Here is a 27,609-nt window from a genome sequence, read left to right on the forward strand (position 1 = left end):
CACATATCTCCCTTTATCATCTATGCTGCCCTGCCTGCAGGATAAACCCGACCCAGGATCTATCAGGACACTTACCCCCCTTGAATAAGAGGTGTACGTAGAATGATATTGTATCTTATACTTCCTGTGTCTTAGCACACTGATTGTATCTCGGTCCAGGTGGGTCTCCTGCAAACAGAGCATCCCATAATTCCCAGTGTTTCCCATAGAAAATATCGCACGCCTCTTCAACTGTTCCTTCACCCCCCGCACGTTCCAAGAACAAATTTTTACACTTTTAGTGAAATTCTCTACTTTGCTTCTTACTTCCATACTTAAGCCCAAAGTCACAATGTCAGACTTCTGCTCTCCATTCTATGTGCACTCTCTGTGTTATTAACCCATGGTCTTCCCCCTACTATTTTCCAGTGCTCCTTATTTAGATCACACTCATATTTCATTTCTAGAATTTGCTATATTCCATGTACACATTTTAACACATTTTATAAACGTTTAACAATTTATTGCGTTGTGCTTCACTCAGTTTCATTTTCTTGTGACCTTTTCGCCAACCACCATTTTTATTTCTATTCCACTCATACACTCTGTGTTTAAGTGTTTTTTGTGCTAATAACAATCTTTTACTGTACCTTCCAATACCCTTCCTTAACCCTTCAACCTCCTTTCTCACACTATCATTCATCCATTCAAACACACCATCCCTTTTTTCTTTCCCTTTCCCTTTCCCCTCCCCACCCACCCCATACCCCACTTGGGGCCCTTCTAAGGGGCTTACAAAATGACCGTTATGGCCTCCCAGGGTGATATATCCTTCCCACCTACCCAACCTACCAACCCACTCCTATTACTCTTATTTCTAAGACATAAAAATATTCCCTTTTGCAGCCGAGCGAGGAGAAAAAAAAAGGGAGCAAAGTAATAGCATTCCCCTTTTAGTCCAAATCAACATCCGGTAATAGTATCTATTTTCTTTCTATTTTCATATTATATTATTCCCCTCTGTTGAAGCTGGCACTCATTTTTCTCCATCCACAATTTAACTTCTTCTGAACTATTAAAGAATACGGTTTCCCCCAGTGCTGATACTCTCAACTTTGCCGGATAGAGTAGTGCATAATTCACTTTAAGACTTTGCAATTTCCTTTTACACACATAAACTTGGCTCTCTGTCTCTGTAGCTCGGGGGAAAAATCCGGATACAGTGAGATCTTTATCCCATTATATTCAAGATTACTCAGTTCTCTTGCTCTTTGGAGGATGACAATTTTATCTCTGTAGGACAATAGTTGGATGATTATAGGTCTGGGCTGGTTTCTTCCTGCCACCATCCTGAACGGAATTCTATACGCCCTTTCAATTGCAAAGACTCTTGATAACTTCTCACTCCCCACTTTTTCCTTTATCCATGTTTCCATAAATTCAATAGGACTATTGCCTTCACTTTTCTCCGGGAGACCTAAGACTCTAATATTTTTTCTGCGTATGATATTCTCCATATTGTCCATTTTATCCATGCACACATTTAACTGGCCCTTCACCACTTGCATCTCTTGTTTTAACGGAAACAAATCATCCTCCGCCTGGCTGACTCTCCCCTCCAGGTCTGTAATACGAACTGCAGCTTTCTGTACTTCGTTTTTTAAGTTTAACACATCTTCTCTTATCTGTTTTAATTGATCTGATACCTCATCCAATGATAATTTGCATGTGTTAACCGCAGATAAAATTTCTTTTAAAGATGGTTCTCTTCCTTTTATCAAAATTCCTCCTTCTACACCAATCTCAAAGTCCTGTTCAACACCCTTCTCTATGGAGAGATTGCTCACGGACTCCTGTACTTCCAATATTCCACCTGTTACATCTGTGGTGTCTAGTTGGGCTGCTGTGTTTGCTGTTTTATTTAAACTTGCCGACAATGTTTCTGTCACCAAGCCCTGGCTCTTCCTTCCAGCCATTTGCACAGCCATTGTAATCTGCTGCCGCCCCTCTCCCATTTGCACATTCTTTTTAGGTGTTTGGTTTGGAGTCTGATTAGGTGTATGGGCATATCGCTCAAGTTTAGAGGCTATAGTTGCTGCAACTGCGCCTGTCGGCCCGGACGAGTGACCCGCTTTCTCCTTAGCACTGCGCAATGTTTGTGACCCATTGTGTGCGGCCGCCTCCTCCACCCCCCTTTTCCTGGTCATACCTTGTGGTCTGATGTCTCTTCCACCGGGGGGGGGGGGGGGGGGGGAGTAGTGCTCTATCCCTCCCTCCGCTTTTCTTCCCTCTCTCACCGGGATTTTCTGCGTGGGGATCGGTGTTCCTCTATGGGAGAGCTATCTACGGCGGCCTCCACACTCCTCCGCTATTGCGCTCTCTGCTGACCAGCCGCTCCGTTACTTTGCGGCGTCACCACGTCACAGCGTCCCGTTGTCTCGGCATCTCAATGTCCTGGGTTCTCCCTTCCTCCTCCTCCTCCACTCTACCTCGGCTGCATTAGCTGCTGGAGTGGGCGGTAGGTCTGAGCCCGCCGCAACCTCTCACCCTGACTTCCGGTCACGCCCCGCGAACACCATTAATGTCTATGGGACACAAGACAGATAGATGTTCTTAGTTAATATTTCATGAATAGAGTTTGCAACCACTTTAAGTAATCACATGGTATTTGTTCTCAGCTGCAGCTTAGAAATGTGGGGTGAAGATTCCTTGTGGTGATTGGGGTGTGTGGCAGCAGTAGCTTGGGAAGCAGCAGAGTACAGACACAGTGCTGTATAAAATGCAGAAAGAAATACCATGTGAGGAGCTGGGCAGGGAATCGGGGCATGGCAGCAGGATGCAGAGGGATAGCTGTGCACTGATCTTCCCATTGAGCTGTGCATGGGGATATTTCAGCCAAAGTCTGGTCACTGGAGTACAGGCAAACTGTTCACTCAAGTAGGCAAAGAAGCAAACTGACCATGTTGGGAGGGATGTGCTTCCATGCCCTGGCATGATCAGTTTGAAATAGAAAAGCATGGTGACTGACAGGATCACCAGGTATTTCACACAAAGGAAGCAATGCAACCATAGCAGGATACTTTAAATTACCGTAAGTGGTAATAAAGATACATATCAGAAATATTAACTATTTGAGTAACATACACTTTAAGTCACAGAAGTGGATCTGTTACCAGTAGAAAATCCTGTCCTAAAAGTTGGTATCTTAGAGACTTTAAAGCCCTCTCTATATTCAGACATTCCTTTCTCTTAGCCCTTGTACACACGCTCGGAGGTTCCGACGGAATGTGTCCGAACGGACCGTTTTGTCGGATATTCCGACAGTGTGTGGTCTCCATAGGACTGTTTCCGTTGGAGTATCCGACGGACCAAGTTTTCCAACTTGTTGTTAAAGTTTTCCAACAAAATGCTCTGATCGGACATACTCCAATCATGTGTAGAGAATTCTGATCGGACAAAGTGCCACGCATGCTTAGAGCAAATTCCTACACCAAAGCTATTGGCTACTAGCGTGAACATAGTCCCGTCATAACAAAATAACGCCATCACGTCGGATTTTCCGACAACTTTGACCGTGTGTATGCAACAGTTTCGGACAAAATCTGACGGATTTGGTTGTCGGAATCTCCGACCGTGTGTACAAGGGCTAAAACAGTAAATCTGTATCTCTGGGGGAAAAAATCTGCTTAGATAGAGCACTGGGTGGTCTTTTTCCATCACATTCCTGGCTGAGGACAGCCTCTAAACCAACTTCAGAAGCATTTGTTTGGACAACAAAAGGCTTTGGAAAAAAAATCAGTTTTTTTAGAATAGGGTCATTACAGAGAATATCTTTAATCTTAGTAAAAGATTTTTCACAATTTGTATTCCATAATACTTGATTGCTTTTTGCTTTTTTTGGTGAGCTCAGTACATGGTGCTAATTTGTTGAAAAATCATAACGAAACCTTCTGTAGTATCCTCCAGCTGGAAACCTAGAAAAGGACAAACGTAATTTTTTTTTCGTAGTAGGGATCTTAGAATCTGTAATCATTATGATCTTTGCAATTTCAGTTTTCACTTCACCATTGCCCAAGATGTATCCTAAATATTTATTCTGATTAAAAGTAAACATGCACTTTAAGAGGGTTGACAGTAAGTCCTGAAGATGTATTTCTGGACAGGATGGTATCCAGATGTTGCATGTGTTCTTCCCAAGTGGAACTGAACACCATAACATCATCAATACACACACTCCGTATGTCCATCCAAAAGATCCATTATTAGGTGCTAAAATGTTGCTGGCACCCCATGAAGTCCAATAGCATGGTAACACAGAATTTAGGAACATCTTCAGGTACTCAGGCCAAAAAAAAATGGTAAAGAGTTGGAGGTAGTGTTTTTTCTGTACCCATATGACATGCCGTAGAATTCTAAAGGGTTTATTTAAAGTGTTACTAAACTCACAACAATAAAATCAGTCTGTATATGCAGTAAAGCGTGCTTGTTATACTCACTGTAGAACCCAAGGGGTTAATCCTGTGCATTGCCTAATAAAGGCTGTTAGATCCTGTCTTCTCTGATCCTCCCCTTCTTTTACTGTCCCAAAATCATCTGCTGATAGAACAGAGCTCTGGAGGCACTCTGTCCATGCTTGTTTGGTGTATATTGCTAATGAGTTGTTTTTTGTTTTTTTGAGGGGGGGGGGGGGGGTTTCATGTGATCAGCACAGGGTCAATCAGCACTGTCCAGACAGAGGGTCAGGGGTCATGCAGCCTCATAGAACAGTCAGAGGAGAATAAAATCTCCTCCTACAAGCTTTAACCAGACACTGATAGAATTCACAAGACTGCTATATACTGCTGATGGGAAAAGGTATTTAGCAGTTTATATTTACTAAAATAATTGTATTTCCATGTTCTCTATACTGTTGGAGACCAGATATAGTGAATGCAGGGTCCTGGGTTTAGTAACACTGTAAGGGTTTCTTCATGATACTTTGTTTGGCACCATCAGTTGCTCAACTTTAATACCAGATTTTTGGGTGCTTGCATACTTTTATTGGTATTCTTTATTTAAGAACATTTACAGAATTGTTGTCAGAGACTTCTAAAGCATTCAATTATTGTTTCATCCTTAGGCTGTTCATCAGCAATGTCAGTGTTCCAACTAAGATGAGGTGACATCTTGCATGGTCTGCCTTCTTTTTTTAATCACTTTCTTTTCATTCTTGCTTCTTTTGCATATACAAGCACCTTTAAAAAATGTCCTTCTCAAAAGGAAATAGCTGATATGGAGATTCATTGGTTTTGTTTTTCAGGATTGCCCTTGGGTGATAACTGCAGCAATCAATCCCGTTGCTTTTTCAAGCAACTTTACATATCTTGGAAAATTTCTGCCCAAGAACATTAAATAAAGTAGTTTATCAAAGGTAAATAGGCTCTTCAATGTGCAAGGGTTGTTGCACTTTGCAAGGGAATCTTTCCTGTGCAAGGAAAATAGAAAAAAAAATACATAGCATTTTTGTTTGCACATGATTGAATCATGGAAGGCAGCAGAACTTCACCTCATTTGCAGGGCCTGTCCATGCTACATACAGTTATGAATGTTTTTTGCTCATGGATAAATACAGGTAACTGCAGTGACACACAGGAAATAATCGTTCACACCAATATGTGACGTTTCTCTGCATTCCAGAGCTGTGAGATATTATGCTTGTATGTTTGCATAATACCAGAGCTATGTGATGTAATAAAACGCACATCACACTGCCTCCTGCCACGTGAAACTGCAGCCCAAAACAGGCAAGTGTCAGTGGGCCCTAAGCTCTGGGGAAACGTCTCTTACAAGGTAAGACAGCTTGTTTGCTTCTAGTAAAGAAGGCTTCTAGTAAAGAAGGCTGGGTGTGTATATATATATATATATATATGTATGTATGTATGTGTATATATATATATATATATATATATATATATATATATATATGAGAGAACCTGTGAGGATAAGTTCCCATTTCTGACATCTTTTGTTACTGTGCAGATTGTAAGGTTGTCATCCTCATCCCTACTGCTCATCGAGTCACTAAATATGTAGCCGCTGAGGTGCCAGAGCTCCTGATCTGCTCATGCTTGTTTTGGGTCAATTATTAAGTACTAAAGTTAATTTTAAGAATATCCCCTAGAGCTTGCAAACCACCAATATTTGCTTTTATATTTCTATCCTGTCAGTTTTTTTCCTGATCCTATTATACACCACTATCTACTTTTGTTGGCCTCATGCCTGCGTTGGGCGCATAGAATAGTAGAGCAAGCTCTTACCGTGTTGGAACATGTAGGTGCTTCATAGTTCAGAGCTTTGTGACGTCAAAGTGAGCTGATAGGAAAATTATGTGGGTTAGTCATGTCTTGAAACATGAATCACAATGAGCCTCTTTATATGCATTGCAGATCAGCTTAAGGGCCCATTCGTGTGCATGTGTGCACTAGGATTAGTACATTTGAAGGAATAGGGCCCAACTGTTGTCATCAATGAGAGGAATTATGCCACACTGTTGATATCGTAGGAAAGAATCGTGCCAGTAGGAAGAAATAATGGCCTGTATCAATGAAAGGAATATTGCCCCAAGGGTTGAATAAAGGCAAGCAAAGGGCTGCATCTGGCCCTTAGGCCAAAGTTTGGAGACTATATAGATCAGACCAAAATGAGGGACAAATGGGGAGGAAAGAGGGACAGAGGGACATTGTTGCAAATAAGGGACAGTTCTTTTGAAATCAGGGACAGTTGGGAGCTATGGTATAATTGTGTTCTACTCTGACTGGCTGGATTTGCCATGCATAAATGTATGCCACAGTAAGGGCCCATTCACACTTGGGCATTGCGCCAATGTGTTATATAATATATGGTAATGCATCTGCTCTATGTGCATTGTGTTGTGGCACCATTCATTGTGAAAGGCATCTCATTGCACTGAACAGTAGAGCGTAGTCTCTATATAGGCTCTACTGTTCAGTGCAATGAGATGCCTAGATGCCTTTCACAATGAATGGTGCCACAACACAATGCACATAGAGCAGATGCATTACCATATATTGCAGAAATGTGTATTAACTCGTAGGTTATAACACATTGGCGCAATGCCCAAGTGTGAATGGGCCCTTACTGTGGCATACATTTATGCATGGCAAATCCAGCCAGTCAGAGTTGTATAGTTGTATATATATATAGTTGTATGTAAAATGCACTTTTTATCTTTCAAAAAGTGTTTCCCAGTTCTAAACCTTTCATCCAATTTCTTAATTGCCACATTTGTAAATTTCAAAACCAGTATAAAGGAATAATAGTAGTAAAAAAAAAAAGCCCTTGTGGTTTAACGAATCTTTTCTTTTTTTTTAAACGTATAATTCTCCTTTAAAGAGGCATTGCAGGGGGTGTGTCCTATGCCTACATATGCTAATAGGTGTCCCTCATTCCCATCTCAAAAAGTTGGGAGGTAGGTTATACAACCCAGTAGAGGAACTATTTTACTCTACCTTGTCATCTACCATTTCCTGATAAATTATATGATTGTATAGTAAAAAGAATTACAGTCCCTTTCAGAGGTCCCAAAACTGCAGAACCTGTGACACCATCCCTGCTCCTACTAGTGAACATTTTCACATGACATTCCCTGAGTTGCTCTCTCCTATAATAAGCTCATAGCATACATCAAAGTCTTCACACTAAAAGACAGTTTTCAACTTTCACTTTGTGTGTGCTAACACACTGATATTGCTGGCAATTATTGTAGCTAAAATTATGGTTTCTCTAATGCCGCGTACACACGATCGGAATTCCGGCCAGAAAAAGACCGTTGAGAGCTTTTCATCGGAAAATGCGACCATGTGTATGCTCCATCGGAATTTAGCTGTCCGAATTTCCGCCAGCCAAAAATTGATAGCATGTTCTCAATTTTCCAGACGGTAATTCCGATCGTGTGTATGCAATTCCGACATGCCAAAAATCACGCATGCTCAGATTCAACTACGAGACAGAAGCTATTGGCTACTGGCTATTGAACTTCCCTTTTCTAGTCACGTCATACGTGTTGTACGCCACTGCGTTATAAACGATCAGAATTTGATGTGACCGTGTGTAGGCAAGACAGCTTGAGCCGAATTCCGTCAGGAAAACCATCAGAGCTTTTTCCGACGAGAATTACGATCGTGTGTACACGGGATAAAAGGAACAGATTTTTTTTTTCAGAACCCTCTTTAAAGCTGACTAGAAAATGGAAAACAATTGAAGGTTCTGTTAAGCCACAAGTACAAGTTCTCACTTTCATATTAGTCAGTTTAAGAACTGATCCGCCACAAGTATTCTTACTTTTATTTATTTTAGGTACTTATATAGCGCTGTCAATTTACGCATCGCCTTACATATTGTACATTTATATCAGTCCCTACCCTCAAGGAGCTTACAATCTAAGGTCCTTAACTCACATTCATACATACACATACTAGGGACAATTTAGACAGAATCCAATTAACCTACCAGCATGTCTTTGGAGTATGAGAAGAAACCCATGCAAGCACAGGGAGAACATGCAAACTCCAGGCAGGTAGTGTCATGGTTGGGATTTTAACCAGCGACCCTTTTTACTGCTTTTTACACTACACCACCCTGTCTTACATAAACAGTATTTTGTCCCTAGCAAGGACTAGACACAATAGACTGTAATTGCTGCAACATTGTAATGCATACTATAAACAGATTGATATTAATGGATCCTTTAACCACTTTCAGACCGGACCATTTTGCTGGTCAATGACCAGAGGTCTTTTTTACAATTTGGCACTGCGCTGCTTTAACTGGTAATTGCGCGGTCATGCAATGTTGTACCCAAACAAAATTTGCGTCCTTTTTTTCCCACAAATAGAGCTTTCTTTTAAAGGTATTTGACTGACTCTGTGATTTTCATTTTTTGCGATATAAACGTAAAAAGACCGCAAATTTTGAAAAAAAATGATATTTTCTACTTTTTGTTATTAGAAAAATCCAATAAACTCAATTTTAGTCATACATTTAGGCCAAAATGTATTCAGCCACATGTCTTTGGTAAAAAAAAAGTCAATAACTGTATATTTATTGGTTTGCGCAAAAGTTGTCACATCTACAAACTAAGGTACATTTTCTGGAATTTACGCAGCTTTTAGTTTATGACTGCCTATCTCATTTCTTGAGGTGCTAAAATGGCAGGGCAGTACAAAACCCCCCCAAATGACCCCATTTTGGAAAGTCGAGACCCTAAGGAAATTGATAAGAGGCATGTTGAGCCCATTGAATATTTTTTTTTTTGTCTCAAGCGATTGAATAATGACAAAAAAAAAATTATTATTTTTTTTTACACAAAGTTGTCACTAAATGATATATTGCTCACACATGCCATGGTTATATGTGGAATTGTACCTCAAAATACATTCTGCTGCTTCTCCTGAGTACGGGGATACCACATGTGGTCGACTTTTTGGAAGCCTAGCCGCGTACGGGGCCCCGAAAGCCAAGCACCGCCTTCAGGATTTCTAAGGGCATACATTTGTAATTTCACTCCTCACTACCTATCACAGTTTTGAAGGCCATAAAATGCCAAGATGGCACAAAACACACACAAATTACCCCATTTTAGAAAGTAGACACCCCAAGCTATTTGCTGAGAGGCATGTTGAGTCCATGGAATATTTTATATTTTGCCACAAGTTGCAGGAAAATTCCAAACTTTATTTATTTTTCACAAAGTTGTCACTAAATGATATATTGCTCACACATGCTATGGGCATATGTGAAATGACACCCCAAAATAAATTTTGCTGCTTCTCCTGAGTACAGGGATACTACATGTGTGGGACTTTGTGGGAGCCTAGCCGCGTACGGGGCCCCGAAAACCAAGCACCGCCTTCAGGCTTTCTAAGGACGTAAATTTTTGATTTCAATCCTCACTACCTATTACAGTTTTGAAGGCCATAAAATGCCAAGATGGCACAAAACCCCCACAAATGACCCCATTTTAGAAAGTAGACACCCTGAGCTATTTGCTGAGAGGCATGTTGAGTCCATGGAATATTTTATATTTTGCCACAAGTTGCGGGAAAATTACAAACTTTGATTTATTTTTTATTTTTTCACAAAGTTGTCACTAAATGATATATTGCTCACACATGCCATGGGCATATGTGAAATGACACCCCAAAATAAATTCTGCTGCTTCTCCTGAGTATGGGGATACCACATGTGTGGGACTTTTTGGGAGCCTAGCCCCGTATGGGGCCCCGAAATCCAAGCACCGCCTTCAGGATTTCTAAGGGTGTAAATTTTTGATTTCACTCCTCACTACCTATCGCAGTTTTGAAGGCCATAAAATGCCAAGATGGCACAAACCCCCCCCCAAATGACCCTATTTTGGAAAGTAGACACCCCTAAATTTAGGGGTACACTAGTGAGACTCACAGGTAAAAAAGCACCTAGGCTGTCAGCGACTGTATCAAAACGCTACAAAAAAAAACTGTTAGCGATCGCAGGGATCAGGCCTGACTCTGCGAACGCTGCAGTTATGTGTGTTGTGTTTTGTAAGTGACATTGATCGATCGATGCTGCACTTGGGTGGGCTGGGCTGGGCTTGGCGGAGGGGCTAAACGCAGGTGCTAGCAGGTATCTGGGCTGATCCCGCTAACAATGCGTTTTGGGAAACCTAAACTGCTGGCGACGCTAATATAGATCTGATCAGATACTATATTACTAAGGGAGGTGTATGCTTTGCGCGTGGGTGTTAGCGGTACTGGCACTAACCTGACGCTGCCTGGGGCGACGCAGACCTTATCTTACCCTCAAACTTATATCACCCGCTGGGTGATCAGGGGGTTAAACCTTTATTAGGTAATAAATGGCGGGTGCCCTGAAACTATAAAAAAATAACTAATCAACCAGCGTCACCTGTAACAGTTATATGGTGATCACTGGTGAAAGGGTTAACTAGGGGGCAATCAGGGGGCTTTATGCGGTAGTATATGGGGTCCCTGGCGCTATAAAATGCTGCGGCGAACCTAAATACCTACCTGCCTAACTAGCGTCACCTGTGACACTAATACAGCGATCAGAAAAACGATCACTTATTAGGCTGGGTTCATACTGGAGCGATGCGGGAACGCCGCACATCCGCGGCGTTTTCCCGCATCGCATGCCTCCCGGTGGCAGTTCACACTGCCCTATGCGAACTGCAGGGAGTGTCAGTGAAATGTTAATGACACCCCCAGATCAGTTCGCATATCGCAGTGCGATCTGCAAACTCGGACAGGAATCGGATCGCATGGTGTGAACACCCATGCGATCCGATTCTGCTGCGGACCAAAAAAAGGGTCCCGTGCGAGTTTGCGGCGGGTGCGATGCGAATTCAGCCATACTATCTGTATGGCTGAACTCGCATCGCACAGAGATCGGATGTGATTTGCACTGCAGTGCGGTGCGAATCACATCCGTTCTCATAAACCGCTACAATGTGAACCCAGCCTTAGTTACACTGGCGACGGGGGTAGATCACGGGGTTAAACCTTTATTGGGGGGGTTAGGGGGGTACCCTAGAGCTAAAGGGGGCTAACCCCAACTGCCCTAACAGTTATTGCAGTCACAAATGACACCAATGCAATAATAAAAAATAAAAAAAATGCAATTGGTGTCACTGTGACTGGGGGTGCAGGGGTGATTGGGGGGGTGATCGGGGGGTGAAGGGGGGGTGAAAGTGTGCCTGGCATGTTCTACTGTATAGTGTAGTGTTCGTGCAACTCACCGATCCTCTCTCCTCGGTGCCGGAATGAAAAATACGGACACGGAGGAGAGATTACATCACTTCCTCTGCCTGTGTTTGCATTACAGGAGAGGAAGTGATGCAATGCTGCAATTCCATTAGTCAGGAGCGATCGCGAGGGGGTGGCCATAAATTAATGGCCGCCCCCTCATCCCGGATCGCTCCTGCACGGAATCCGACCGCCGCTGGCACCGGGGGGGGGGGGGCCCGATCGGGCCCCCCACCCGCGGGAAGGCAGGGACGTACATGTACGCCCATATGCCTGCCTGTGCCATTCTGTCGACGTACATCGTCGTGCGGCGGTCAGCAAGTGGTTAAACTAATTAGGCTTATGTTCAAATGATTCTCCACTTATTTGCCTGGGTGTTAATTTTTTGGAGTGCACATGCATCACTCATTGACAGATAGCACTTGCAATTATAATGCAGCACCACCAATGGTCCAGCACGTGTGTACTTGGAGAATTTTGTTGAATACCATGTACAGCAAGGCCATTTGTTCTGTCCTTCGAAATATTTTATTTTATATTTATGTTTTTTTTGTTTTGTTTTTCAAAAAGAATGTAGATACTAAAATGCATTTATTCTTAAAGTGGTTGTTAACCCTCTTCTATACCCAGTGAAGCAAATATCCTCAGATATGAAACAAATCCTCCTACGTAGGTTTTACTTGTAAATCTGCTGTCTTTCCCTTTCTACACTCTTTGGAAAGTGCAGATTATATTAAACATCTTTCTTCCTCTTTCGCCAGTGGGGGGGGGGGGGGGGGGAGTCTGAACTTACACTGTGTGTGAGCTGATTGGATGAAAGGCACACACCCCCACTCCTCATAGGCAGAGGAACAAAGGAACATGCAGAGCTGTAGTAGATAAGCTCCCTGCTTATCTATCTCTACGCATTCTCCCCGACAGAAATTTTCAGCTGCCGTTATATCATGTGTCAGAGAACTTGTCATAAGTGACTCATGCTAATAACAGAGGAATGAAGCACCAGAGAGAAACGACACTTAGAGCTTTGGAGAGAGATGAGTAAACACTACAGATAAATGTGCTTAGGTCAAATTTTATGAATAAGGTTTACAACCACTCTAATGAATAGATACATAGATACGGAAGCGGCACATGAAGCCTCTTTTGCCGCTACTGGACTCCCTCCCCATCAGCAGAGCAGCGCAGGGAAGTGTCAGTGAGACACTAATGCATTTCAATTTTAGAGTTCCGCACCTGCACTGAGGGGAAGGCACTGTGCCCCCACACATCGTAAAAGATGGGAAACATTGGGGTTGATTTACTAAAGGCAAAAAGACTGTGCACTTTGCAAAATGCAGTTGCACTCTGCAAGAGCAGTTGCTCCAGAGCTTAGTAAATAAGCAGAAGCTCTGCTGACTTTCATCAACCAATCATGTGCAAGAAAAACATTTTTATTTTTATTTTCCCTGCATGTGATTGGATATTCTTTGCAAAGTGAAGCTTTACCTCATTTACTAAGCTCTGGAGCAACTGCCCTTACAGAGTGCAATTGCACTTTACAAGGTGCACAGTCTATTGGCTTTTAGTAAATCAACCCCATTGTATGGTTCTCTAATTTTGCTGTAGCTGTAATCATCACCTTTTGTGATGGGGAAGACATTAGGTGAAGTTCTGTTTAGGGGGGGGGGGGGGCAGTCCCTGTTTCTAGAAGGAGGAGGACTGTCATTGGCCACTGCTAAAGCCAATCACAGTCCTGCTAGTCTCGCCCACCATCTAGAGGAAGATGACTCGCTTGGCTGCCACTACCAATCTCAGAAAGAAGGATTTCACTGTGATTGAGGAAACCACAATCAGGTGACAGTTTGTGCAATTACTGTTGAGCTTCTGGGAACTTTGTTGAAATTATTCCTGAACCTTTGCGTCACTTACTACTGAACCCCTGCCCTCTGTGACCCTTTAAGCCACTATTCAGAGCAATGAAAAATCACACCCAACTTTTCCTGTGGTGCAGAGGGCTGCACTTTTTCTTATGATCTTGCACACAGGCCCACTGCTTTTAGAAAATGCCCCTGACCTGAGCTTATTGCGCATCCATTCCAGATGCTTGTATGTGACAACACTTACATGCACGTGGGCTGGATGCGAGAGGTAAATCAGCAGGATGAATGTGCCAGGACAGGTAGATGTGTCTCATCTCTGCTTCCTTTCACCACTCTGCATATCACGCATATCATAGATGAGAAGAGAGCACAGCGGTGCAGCAGATGAGCAGGAGGGTACAGCAGTAGGGAAAATTAGCAGAAGGGGTTCATAGGTGGTACAGATGAGCAGGAGGCTACAGCGGTGGGGAAAATGAGCAGTAGGGGTTCAGAGATGGGACAGATGAGCAGGAGGGTACAGTGGTGGGGCAGATGTGCAGGGAGGTACAGTGGTGGAAAAGATGAGAAGGGGCTTCAGCAGTAGGACAGAACAATAGGGGGGTACAGTGTTGGGGAAGATGAGCAGGGGGTTTACAGTGGTGGGACAGATGAGCAGATAGGTTCAGTGTTAGGACGGATGAGAAGGCAATTCAGTAGTGAGACAGAAGAGCATGGGGTATGGCGGTGGAGCAGATGTGCAGGGAGGTACAGTGGTGGGGCAGATGAGCAGGGGGGTTACAGTGGTGGGACAAGAGAGCAAGGGGGATACAGTGGTGGGGCAGATGTGCAGGAGGTACAGTGGTGGAAGGGATGAGAAGGGGGTTCAGTGGTGGGACAGAAAAGCAGGAGGGTACAGTGATGGGGCAGGTGAGCAGGGGGTTACAGTGGTAGGACAGGTGAGCAGGGGGGGTTTAGTGTTGGGCCAGATGAGAAGGGGGTTACAGTGGTGGGACAGAGGAGCAGGGAGGTACAGAGGTGGGGCAGATGTGCAGAGGAGAAAGGAGGTACGTTGGTGGGACACATGAGCAGGGGGTTACAGTGGTGGGGCAGAAGAGCAGGGGGTATAGTGGTGGGACAGATGTGCAGGAGGTACAGTGGTGGGGCAGGTGAGCAGATAAGTTTAATGTTAGGACAGATGAGAAGATGGTTCAGAGGTGAGACAGAAGAGCATGAGGGTATGGTGGTGGAGCAGATGTGCAGGGAGGTACAGTGGTGGGGCAGATGAGCAGATAAGTTCAATTTTAGGACAAATGAGAAGATGGCTCAACGGTGAGACAGAAGAGCATGAGGGTATGGCAGTGGAGCAGATGTGCAGGGAGGTACAGTGGTGGGGCAGATGAGAAAGGGGGAACCTTGGTGGAGCAAAGGAGCAGGGGGTTACAGTGGTGGGACAGAATAGCAGGGGGGTACATTGGTGGGACAGAAAAGCAGGGTAGGGCAGATGATCAGGGGGTTACAGTGGTGGGGCAGATGAACAGGGGGTTACAGTGGTGGGGCAGTTGAGCAGAGGGTTGTAGTGGTGGGGCAGTTAAGCAGGGGGTTGCAGTGGTGGGGCAATTGAGCAGGGGTTTGCAGTGGTGGGGCAGTTGAGCAGGGGGTTGCAGTGGTGGGGCAGATGTGCAGGGGGTTACAGTGGTAGGGCAAATTATCAAGGGGGACAGGGATATGAGGTGTGGGGTTGCAGGAATATGGTCTGATCTGAGGCGTGAAAGTGCAGGATGTTAATTTCTCACTACTAAAGTAGTTTACAACATTTACTTTATAAAAAAATCCTTTTCGTGATTGAGAGTGTGACGTTGACATTTTTTTGTTATCAAATCGTCACTCTCAATCTCTCTGAAAACATTTTTTGGCCCATTTTCCTATTATTTAAAAATGTTGCTCGTAAAAAAAAAAAAAAATGTGATTCAAAACAGGTTTATCAAAAGCCTATAGACCTACGGTACTTTTGTATCATCTATCTGAATAGTATTGTATTGAGGTGCATTGCATTATTTAGTATATCAAAATCATCACCATGCCTAAACCTATTGATGACCAGAGGAGTTTATTCCCTCTTGAGAAGAGACAATTAAGGGGGGATATGATCACCATGTGTAAATACATTAGTGGTCCATACAGTGAACTTGGTGTAGAGTTATTCAATTAAAAGTGGTTCTAATATGAAAACATTGTTTACCTTAAAGGATAAGTTCACCTTTCATAACATGGTACATGTTACATACATATTCAGGTGTAATATGTCAACATTTTTAAAAAACGCAGCCGCACAGGGCTCCACCCACCCGGCTGCGTCACTCATTCACAGTGCTCTGTGAATGGAAAACTACAAGGTCCGGCAGCCTTTGCGGCTATCTGCTTGTAATTTTGAATGAACTTCCATGGCACTGTGAGCGTCGTGGTAGTTTATTCATTCTTCCTGTCAGCATGTATCGGCCTTCTTGTACGATCTGCTGATTGCTGGTGCAATGCTTTACAGGCTTCTGCAACAATAAATAACAAATGCACATTTTTTTTTACCTGCAAAAAAAGTGCATTTACATTTTTTTTGTGAAAAGGTGAACTTATCCTTTAATGCACTCCATGTCTAAGGTATATGCGGGCACTTCCGCATTAAGGTATGAAACACCCAACTAGCTCTCTAACAAACACCCCGTTCCCCCCACCCCTAAACACTTACCTGGCTCCACTCACGATCCAGCGCTACCCCAGCTCCAGCTCCTCTCCACTTCCTGATCTCAGAGGAGACACAGGCAACAGCTGGATCCACTAGTGACATATTTAATGGGGGTGAGATATGTGTAATTAGGTGTAGATCTCACTAGTGGCATAGTTAATAGGGTGAGGTATATTTACTGGGGTGCAAATCTCACTAGTGACATGGTTGATGGGGGTGACATCTCACTAGTGACATGGTTGATGGGGGTGAAATCTCACTAGTGACATGGTTGATGGGGGTGAAATCTCACTAGTGACATGGTTAACGGAGCAGAGGTATGTGTATTGGGGTGTAGATATCACTAGTGACATAGTTAATGGGGGTGCTGGGGTGCCGGTCTAACTAGACATGGTTGATGGGGGTGACATTTCACTAGTGACAAGGGTAATGTAGGTGAGGCATGTATACTGGGGTGCAGATCTCACTAGTCACATAGTTAATGGGGGCGAGGTATCAGCATTGGGGTGCAGGTCTCATAACTCACATGGGTGATGGGGGTGACATCTCACTAGTGACATGGTTAACAGAGGAGTGGTATGTGTTTTGGGGTGCAGATCTCATTAGTGTAATGGTTAATGGGGGTGAGGTATGTGTACTGGGGTGCAGATATCATTAGAGACATGTTTAGTGGGGGTGAGTTATGTGTGCTGGGGTGCATATTTCACTAGTGATATAGTTAATGGGGGTGAGGTAAGTGTGTTGGGGTGCATATCTCATAGTGGTATAGTTAATGGGGGTGAGGTATGTGTGCTGGGGTGCATATCTCACTAGTGATATAGTTAATTGGGGTGAGGTATGTGTGTTGGGGTGCATATCTCACTAGTGATATAGTTAATGGGGGTGAGGTATGTGTGTTGGGGTGCAGATATCACTAGTGACAAGGTTTATGGGGGTGAGGTATGTGTACTGGGGTGCATATCTCTCTAGTGATATAGTTAATGGGGGTGAGGTATGTGTACTGTGGTGCAGATCTCACTAGTGACATGATTAACAGAGGTGAAGTATGTGTACTGAAAGGATAGATCTCATTACTGGCAGAGATATGGGAAACTACGGTATATGTGAGTGCTGGATTGTAGAAATATAAGTAATAATGATTATTCAACATATCCATTTGTTGACAAAAAAACAGCCCCTTTTTTATGTCTTTTTTTATTTAAAAAAAAAAAAAAAATACTTTTTTTTCAGGTAACTGTACTTGGGAAATCATATGACTGGGTTAGAACCTATTTACTTCATTTCAAGCAAGAAGACTAAATGTTTGTAATTTCTTAACATCGGTTTTTGTTTTTTAGGGTAGAGGACACCTCAAATGAAAACAGACAGTATACACAGGCAGAGTAAGTTTTATTATAAATATAATTTAAATTCTAACAATTAGGTCCTCTTTTTTGCACCATTTTGGTCAGTTAAACATACCAATTAAAAATATAGTGTTTTTATATTTGTTGAACAAAACTGTGCTAAAAAAAAATCCTTGTTGATCCTGCCAAAAGTCAAAAACTGTGCAAGAGCCAGTCACTGTGCAGTCTTATCTCAAGCAGCCTTATCAAACCTGCATAGGTTACACCCCCCATGGTTTTCCCTACGTTATAGAGAAGAGGAGAAGGGGTGGTGTTCTGTAGTTTCAACACACTTTCTGTTCTTAGGAGTGTTACTGGCATGATCACTAGGTGAAACCAAAGGAAAAAAAACAAAAAACTTGAATGAGATAACTATAATGCAGTCACCACAATCCTGGGCATTATTTCAACCACTTCCTTACTGCGCTATAGCCAAATAATGGCTACAGCGTGGCTCTGTTGTTCCGGAACACCCATGGGTGACCTCCTGGAACCGTGCCTCTTGCGTGCCCCCATGGTTGTGCATCCGGCATGCTCTGTGATCACTGTGTTTTCTGGACACAACCAATCTCACATCATGGTAAAGGGCCAATCACAGCGCCCCTTTACCACGTGATCAGCTATGTCCAATCACAGCTGATCACAGTGTAAACAGACTTGACGGTTATCGGCAGTGCTTTACTCATGTGCTGTTACAGCGTGAGCAGAGGAGAGACGGTAACCAACAATTCTGACAGAAGACATGTACACAGATAATCAGGGCACTGATCATCAGTGCCTTGATTACTACTGCAGCTCCATCAGTGCTAATCAGTGCCTATCAATGGTGCCCATCAGTGTCCATCAATGCTGCCCACCAGTGCCACTTACTAGTCCTGCCTCTCAGTGCCCATCATTGCCACCCCTCAGTGCCCATCAGTGCCACTTATCAGTGCAGCCTCATCAGCGCCTCCTCATCTGTGCCACCTATCAGTGTACATCAGTGAAGGAGAAAAAAATTTTATTTGCAAAATTTTGTAATAGAAACTAAAAAAAATGTTTTTTTTTTTAAAAATTTGACTTTTTGGTTTGTTGAGCAAAAAACACAGTGGTGATTAAATACCACCATAAGAAAGCTCTATCTGTCTAAATTTTTTTTATAAAAAATGAATTTTGGTACAGTGTTGCTTGACAGTGCAATTGTCATTCAAAGTGCGACAATACTGAAAGCTGAAAATTGGCCTGGGCAGGAAGGGGGTACAAGTGCCCAGTAGGCAAGTGGTTAAAACAGCACGCAACACTACCCTCCATTACAACCTCAAGTAAACTTTATACCAAGCATCAGGCTGCCACATGACTGCTTATGAATAATAATGCAGCAGCCAACCAAACTGAATTGATGTGACAGCTTTTGTAGGGCCTATTTCCATCTTATACACATGCTAATGCCCATTAGGCTGCATGTTATAGTACATTGTGGGAAAGCACTATAACATGGCCTACGCACCAAATAGCACTAAAACATTTCAAGCCCCATTTTTAGCAATGCAGTCACCACAACACACGATAGTGCATTACTATGTATTGAAGTGGTGCTTTACACAGGTCCACTGTGGTGCCATTCAGATAGACATGGGGCCACTGAAAGATAGGAAAACTGATCAGAGGTTCCAAGTCCTGCTCTATGCCATTCAACCATGAGACAGAGACTGGAGTACAGTTTGGTAATGCTTGTTGGATTCCATGAGGAATTTAGGGATTGAAAAAAAAAAATTATTTTGTTTTTTATTTTGTCACGTTTTTAACAAAGTTTTTAAGTGTTATACTAAATATTAGTTGTTGTTTTTTTTCAGGTTATGGGACTTATTTGAAACTGGAAGGACCTGTGAACTTTTTTCCACTAATGATTTAAATACTGTTGGATGCCAATTCCTACTAAATTACATTACAATTACAAATCACAATCAGTTGGCAATGGTAGTTACAGATGCATCAAAAAGTATAAAGCCCTATATATATTATACACATGCTAATTATATAGGTAAGTTTGAAGACCATATGAAATGCTACATTAATAGTTCTGTAAATATAAGGAGACATTTTAAAAAGGAACCATTGAATATGGAAATGTGGGAACTGTGTCCTGTTTCAAATGCTGTTTTATGCATTGACATTCCTTAGATCCAGTTTGTACAGACAGTATTGTCACTTGCTGACTTGGCACCATCCACAGGCAGCGTAACTCTTTAATAATACACAGACGTTTAATCCTGCAGTTTTACTTTAGCTAATTGCAGTATAGAGGTTGTTTTTCTAGTCTTTTTAAAGTGTTAGAAGATAATGACTTTGCTAAGCCCTGTCTCTGTGAATAACTAACATTGACTGAACATGGAAGTGGAGAGGGTCTAGCTAGGACCAAACTAACTAGCACTAGACAGGAGGGGTGAACATAGGGCGGTACCAAAATAACATAGTAAACAAGTTACTACATAACAATAACAACCTAATGCAGTTCAATACAAATCAAACAAATTACACAAAAGTGGAGCAGAACAAGCTGCCATAGCTGATTTGATCTTACATGGTATCTGATCTATCAATTCCCTCATCAATGCTAAATTTACCCCGTAAACTATTGTATTCTGACAGCTTGCACTCAAAGCTGTTAGCCCTTGTACACACGGTTGGAGATTCAGATGGAATGTTTCCTATTGGACCGTTTTGTCGGATATTCCGACTGTGTGTGGTCTGCATTGGACTGTTTCCGTTGGAATATCCGATGGACCAAGTTTTCCAACTTGCCGGTAAAATTTTCCGACAAAATGCTCCTATCGGACATACTCCGATCATGTGTAGCCTACTCCGACGGACAAAGTGCCACGCATGCTCAGATCAAATTCCTAGACCAAAGCTATTGGCTACTAGCCTGAACGTAGTCCCGTCGTAACGAAATAACGCCATCACATTATGTACAATCGGATTTTCCGACAACTTAGTCCGACCGTGTGTATGCAACATCACTTCGGACCTCTTCCGGAATTAATCCGTCGGAGTTTGGTTTGGTTGTTGGAATCCCCGACCGTGTGTACAAGGGCTAAGAGTATCTCAGGAGCGGCTGCATCTGTTTAGATTTCTCACTTTTCAGCTGATTAATTTTTTCCAGCTACTTTGATTTTCAAGGCTCCTCACAGCTTGAATTTTGGTTGAAATTCACTTTGCGTATGGTCAGCTTAAAGGTCCCATCTCTGCGGCTTAGTTTTTTGGCTTGCTGAGGCTTTGAACTGAAACTAGCATGCAGGGCTGAACTGATTGCATGCTTTCTCAGTGACTTCCTAAGTAGTGAAAGCAGCAACAGACACCATGCCTTATATAAGAGTTATTGCTCATCTGTGGAGGAGTCCTCCAAACACCTGTACCAGATTTTGTTATATTTAGCTGGGCAACCTCTATGTGAATACAGCACTTTTTTATAGGGAAGTGTAACATTCACTGCCCTAATCTATTGCTGAACGGTAGGGGGATACTCTAATCCAAGACCGGGCTATTTGCATTCTGGCCATAAACAGAGACTCTTGCAAAAATCTATTTGAGTACTTTTCCTCTTTGGGGATGGAAAGGAGGACTAGTAAACATTGACGGGGGCATAGAGTTAGGGGAGAGCCAATGTGGTCCTAGAGGAATTTAACCACCTGCGACCAGTATTCTTGAAGATGAGGGCAAGTCCGCAGTAGGTGGTAAAATGTACCCCTGGGGTCCCCACACTTGGGGCAGGTTGGACTGTAGTTAGGTTAATATTTAAAGAGGTGAATCGGGGTAAAGTAAGACCTATGAAGGATATAGAGAAATCAGCCTCTTGGGGTTCTGACCAAGAACCACATCCACTAGGAATAGTGACTCCAATTTGGGAATGCAATCTCTGAATTGGGAATTAAGGGCATGATGTTGCTGGAGGTAGCGGAAAAACGTGCAATTAGGTAGGCCAAAATCATCTTTAAGGGCTTGGAATTACCTAACCATACCATTGTCCAGGACCTGTGAGAGAAACAAGACCCCCTTGGCAATCCAATGATTATGGTCAGGGACGGTAAGCAGTTTGGGCAATTGGGAATTGTCCCCCAATGGTGTGTGCATATAAAATGCAGGGGCCTTGGTGATATCCATGGCAAGCTACCATACCTTGCAGTGATGGAATTCCATATGGCATCTATTGTCCACATGTGGGGAACCCGTGGGTGCCACTTAGTAGAACCAGAGTAGAATACCAATCTCTATCTACTTGATTATAGTAGTAAAAATGGGACAGTTGTGAGGCAATATAGTAAAGGGCAAGCTCGGATAAGGCAGTACCACCCAGATAGACGGCATTTCAGTGCTTGCCATGAAAGTTTTTGACGGGAGGAGCCCCATACAAACGTATTAAGGATAGATTCCATAGATTTGAAGACACGGGAGGGAATGTATAAAGTGGCATGCCAGAACAGGTAGAGCAACTTGGGAAGGAGAATCATCTTTACCAAATTATTACAGCCCATAATTCCAAGGGGAAGTCGGGACCAGACCTGGGTCTTGGTTTTAAGAAGGTCAAACAGGGGCTCTAAGTTTAGGCCTATGTAGTCTGTGGGGATTCTCGAGCATTGCACACCCAGATATTTAATCTTGCTTGCTCTGACCAGGAGGAGTGCTGCTTGATCTGCCGTAGGGACATCTTCACCCAATGGAAGAATTTGGGATTTAAATCAGTTGAGCTGCAGTCCAGAGTATTCTCCAAACAGCTTTATCAACTGTAGAGCCGATGCAAGTGAAGGGGTGGCGTCCTCCATGTAGAGGAGCATATCGTCTGCATAGAGACTGAGGACCTCAGTCACCCATCCTATGAGGAGGCCTTTGATGTTTGGGTGTGCCCTAATGGCAATGGCGAGAGGTTCCATGGCTAGGGAATACAATAGAGGGGATATAAGGCAACCCTGGCGAGTGCCTCTAGATAGCACAAAGGAGTCCGAGAACCTACCATTGACTTGGATCCGGGCAATGGGGGGGGGGGCTGGTAAAGAAGTTGGAGCCATTTGACAAACTTTGGGCCAAAGCCAAACCTGTGGAGACACTCCCACAGGTAGTTCCACTCCACAGAGTCAAACGCCTTGGCGGCGTCCAGGCTTACCACTACCCTGGATCCCATGGTGTCATGAGTGGCCTGAAGATTCCTATAGAGTCTCCCGGGATTAAATGCTGTGTTCTTATTGGGTATGAACCTGGTCTGGTCCGAATGTACTAAACTAAGTATCGCTTTATTTAGCCGCAGGGTGAGAATTTTAGCAAGGATTTTGACGTAGGAGAGAGAGATAGGGCAGTGTGATTCTGGAAAGGGGGGGGGGGGGTATTTTCCAGGTTTGGGTATTAGGACAATGAGAGCTTCACCCATGGATGTTGGGAATGTAGCATAGTTGAAGATATGGGTGTATAGGACTTCTAATTTGGGGATAAGGACCTCCTGAAATTGGCTATAAAACTCTTGGGGAAGACCGTCGGAGCCAGGTGTCTTGTAGGGTGGGAGGTGCGCCATTGCCTCTGCTATGCAATCTGTGGTAATAGGCACTTTTAGTTAGCCAGTTTGAAAGGGGGTGAGGGTAGGAAAGTCGATGTCCTGGAGGAACAGAGTCAATTCATCTTGTGTGTGACTAGCAATGGAGGTATATAGGTCAACCTGGACAGGGTCTGTGATCACAGTTCCCGAAGCTGACTGGAGCTGAATCACGACCAGGGGCCTATGATCAAGGTGGTCCACATAGGTGAGCAGTTTACCTGCGCGTTCGCCATTCTCGAAAATGCACTGCTTGCTAAAAAAAATTCCCTGTGTAGCCTTCTATCAAAGTGTAGTTGGTCAGTGAGTCTAGACTGCAAACGCACAAGGGAAGCATTAGTCGCAGAGGGGTCAGTGAGGTAAACTTGTTCGACATTCCTCGGGCCTGTTGTAGTACAAGTTTGGATGAGAATTTATGTCTATTAATGCGTGCGGAGAGGACCATGCAGGCATATAGCTTAAAAGCCTCCCACCACCCGACCAACGCCAAACCCAGATTGGTGCGAAAAAAATAGACCCTTTATCACGGGACAGCAATCAGGTCAGACATGATGGTGAACCAAAACGGGTTCAGCCGCCACATGCGGACCGAGGGGACTGAGGGTAAGCGTACAGTCACCCAGTACAGGGAGTGATCAGGGCGCACCTAACTCCAAACCCCACATCAAGGAGGTTGGGCATCAGGGCGGAGGAGATCAACAGCAGATCAATGCGGGACATGGCAGACTGTGAGGGAGTAAAGCAGGAGTAGGCTATTGTGGTTGGATGCTTGTGTCTCCAAGTGTCTATCATGGCGAACTCTGAAAGAAACCTCCCAAATCTGGTGAGGGATGGCTGGGATGACATCTGGGCAGAAGAGCTAAGTCTATCAAGGCTGGGTCAATTGTCATATTGAAATCTCCTATCCAGCTAGCGGAGCACTGTGGGATGTTTGGCCATGAAGGGTATTCTCTCCTTCAGAACAGCAAACTGAAGCAGAGGTGCGATATAAAATGCCATAAGGAGAACCTCCAAGCCACCCACGATGGCATAGAGAAAAAGAAAATGACTCTGCGGATCTGACTGCAGGTAGTGAAGTTGGAACTGCACTGATTTAGCGATCAAAATAGCTACTCCACGGAAATTAGAGGTATAGGGGGTGTGGTAGAGCCAGCCGACCCAGGGTTTTTTGAGCTCCATCTGCATCTGTCCTGTGATATGAGTGTCAACAAGGACAGAGACGTCCGCACGCAGAGATTGGAGGTAGGAAAGAACAGCAACGCGTTTGGGTTTAGCGCTTAGTCCACGCACATTCTATGTAACTAATTTAAGAGAAGCCATGACAGTTTCAGGGGTATCTGGGCATGCAGTTGGACCCACAGGGAACACCCTCCTATAGAGCAGTCAAACATTTCAAATACAGTGCAGAACAGCATGAAGTACAAAGAGAGCATTACATATGTAAGCGCGGCGGGTCTGTGCAAGCAGATGGCGGGGGTCAACGGCCTGCTAGTGCTGGTTGCACAGAAAGCCAAGGAGGGTAGTAAATAGCATGGTAGTTGTTTTACTTGATTTGTTATGTCCTCTGTATACTGGTAACCACTAGCCCTGCATTATTGGTGGTCAGCGTGCCCCTGTATGCTGGTGCTACACGCAGGGTGCAGGAGGATGCTACGTGCAGGGTACAGGATTAAGGAAAATGCTAAGTGTAGCGTGGAGGGTCCAGGAGGATGCAACGCGCAGGGTCCAGGAGGATGCAACGCGCAGGGTCCAGGAGGATGCAACGCGCAGGGTCCAGGAGGATGCAAAGCGCAGGGTCCAGGAGGATGCTAAGCACAGGGTTCAGAAGGATGCTATGTGCAGGGTTCAGGAGGATACTACGTGCAGGGTTCAGGAGGATACTACGCGCAGGGTTCAGGGGATACTACGCGCAGGGTTCAGGGGGATGCTATATGCAAGGTTCGGGAGGAGGCTACGTGCAGGTTTTAGGAGAATGCTATGTGCAGGATGCAGGGTTCAGGAGGATGCTACGTGCAGGGTTCAGGAGGATGCTACAGGCAGGGTTCATAAGGATGCTAAGTGCAAGGTTCAGGAGAATGCTACATGCAGGGTTCAGGATTCAGGAGTATGCTACTTGCAGGGTTCAGGAGTATGCTACTTGCAGGGTTCAGGAGGATGCTACTTGCAGGGTTCAGGGGGATGCTACATGCAGAGTTTAGGAGGATGCTAAATGCAAGGTTCAGTAGGATGATATGTGCAGGGTTCAGGGTTCATGAAGATGCTAAGTGTAGAGTGGAGGGTTCAGGAGGATGCTACGCGCAGGGTTCAGGAGGATGCTACGCGCAGGGTCCAGGAGGATGCAAGGTGCAGGGTTCAGGAGGATGCAATGCGCAGGGTTCAGGAGGATGCAATGCGCAGGGTTCAGGAGGATGCAATGCGCAGGGTTCAGGAGGATGCAACACGCAGGGTTCAGGAAGATACAACATGCAGGGTTCAGGGGGATGCTATATGCAAGGTTCAGGAGGAGGCTACGTGCAGGTTTTAGGAGAATGCTATGTGCAGGATGCAGGGTTCAGGAGGATGCTACGTGCAGGGTGCAGGGTTCAGGAAGATGCTACATGCAGGGTGCAGGGTTCAGGAAGATGCTAAGTGCAGGGTTCATAAGGATGCTATGTGCAAGAATAACACTAAGGCCGCGTACACACGCGGGGACTGTTCGCCCAACTTTGTTCGTCAAACAGTTTGAGCGGACAGTCCGCTCAAAATTAGCATGGACGGACTTGGCCACACACGACGAACGAACAGTCCGCTGAAACTTGCGCGATGACGTGAACGGCACGTACGACGGGACTAGAAATACGACGTCCAATACACTGCAATGCAACCTTCGCCGTGTAAATCCTTTCTGAGCATGCGCGGAACTTAGTTTGACGAACAAGCCTACACACGGGCGGACTGTCCGCTCAAACTAAGTTTCAGCGGACAGTTTTACGGAATTTCCGAAAAACTTTGTTCGTCAGACTGTCCGCTGAAGCCCACACACGAGCGGACTGTCCGCCGAAACACTGTTCAGCGGACAAAGTTGAGCGAACAGTCCCCGCGTGTGTACGCGGCCTTAGGGACAAAATCCTTTTTCAGTCTTATCTTGTATTGTGATACCAGCAATGTTTATATCAAAGATAAGGGAAGCAAATGGGTGGATGGACAGACAGAACACACAGAAATCCAGCATTCTTTTCTCCCTGTCAGGCCGCGTACACACGCAGGGACTGTTCGCCCAACTTTGTCCGCTGAACAGTGTTTCGGCAAACAGTCCGCTCGTGTGTGGGCTTTCAGCGGACAGTTTCAGCGAACAGTCCGCTGAACAAGGTTTTTCGGAAATTCCGAAAAACTGTCCGCTGAAACCTTGTTTCAGCGAACAGTCCCCTCGTGTGTAGGCTTGTTCGTCAAACTAAGTTCCGCGCATGCTCAGAAAGGATTTACACGCCGAAAGTTATAATGCAGTGTATAGGACGTCGTATTTTGCGTCCCGTCGTACGTGCCGTTCACGTCATCGCGCACGGTTTCAGCAAACTGTTCGTCCGTCTTGTGTGGCCATGTCCGTCCATGCTAATTTTGAGCGGACTGTTTGCCGAAACTGTTTGACGGACAAAGTTGGACGAACAGTCCCCGCGTGTGTACGCGGCCTCAGAGTCTTTGTAAAAGCCATGAGCCTTGTGCTGGCAGACGGTAATGTAGGAAGTGTGTGCTCTGTCTGCCCCATGGAGGAGCTTTACTAAAAGCTTTGCTGGTGTCAGAATACAGCCTGGATGGTGTTGTTCTCTGGAGCTGCCCTATTAACTTCCACTACACCACCCTGCAGAATGCAGGTGCTCTTCATGCTGGCAGAAGCTGTTCCTCTCTCTCTTTAGACCAAGTGTAGGGAAAACTCACTGACTGCAGCCAGGAGCTGGAGAATCTCTCTGTTCTATTCCATCCCCTGTAGTGTAGCAGGCTGGGCTGAGCTGTGCGCTCTCTCCTCTCCCTCTAATCTAGCTGCCAACATGTCCTTTCCTCTGCACATCTCAGAACTCAAAGAAGGCAGGCTGGAAAAAGGGGCGGGCTCAGCACTTTCCTATTGGCTGAGAAGGCAGCAAAGTGATTGTATATCTGCCTGCCAGTGTTCTGTCAAAAACTGTCCGGCCATCGGATAGTGTCCGCCCCGTACTGCGCAGTAGACTTGTGCACAACGGAATATGTCACTTAGATTCGGTTTGTTGTCATTGGTAAAATACATCATTTTGTTATATTCGTTATGTTACGTTAATACGTTTTCGGATAATTCGTTATTATTCGT

At 44.4% G+C, this 27,609-nt stretch overlaps 1 protein-coding gene across 1 annotated transcript in view; it reads left to right on the plus strand.

The window, feature by feature from the left end:
- LOC143999439 (interleukin-13 receptor subunit alpha-1-like) overlaps positions 1 to 27,609 on the plus strand; it is a 220,936-nt gene that overhangs the window by 135,867 nt on the left and 57,460 nt on the right. The window contains exons 5-6 of the mRNA XM_077493983.1: positions 17,690 to 17,734; positions 19,570 to 19,757. Coding sequence (XP_077350109.1) covers positions 17,690 to 17,734; positions 19,570 to 19,757 — 233 coding nt within the window. The remainder of the gene's footprint in view (positions 1 to 17,689; positions 17,735 to 19,569; positions 19,758 to 27,609) is intronic.

Source organism: Lithobates pipiens, unplaced genomic scaffold (genome assembly GCF_037356315.1).
Source record: "Lithobates pipiens isolate NorthernLeopardFrog02 unplaced genomic scaffold, aLitPip1_a1.2 Scaffold_1, whole genome shotgun sequence".
Classification (NCBI taxonomy): domain Eukaryota; kingdom Metazoa; phylum Chordata; class Amphibia; order Anura; family Ranidae; genus Lithobates; species Lithobates pipiens.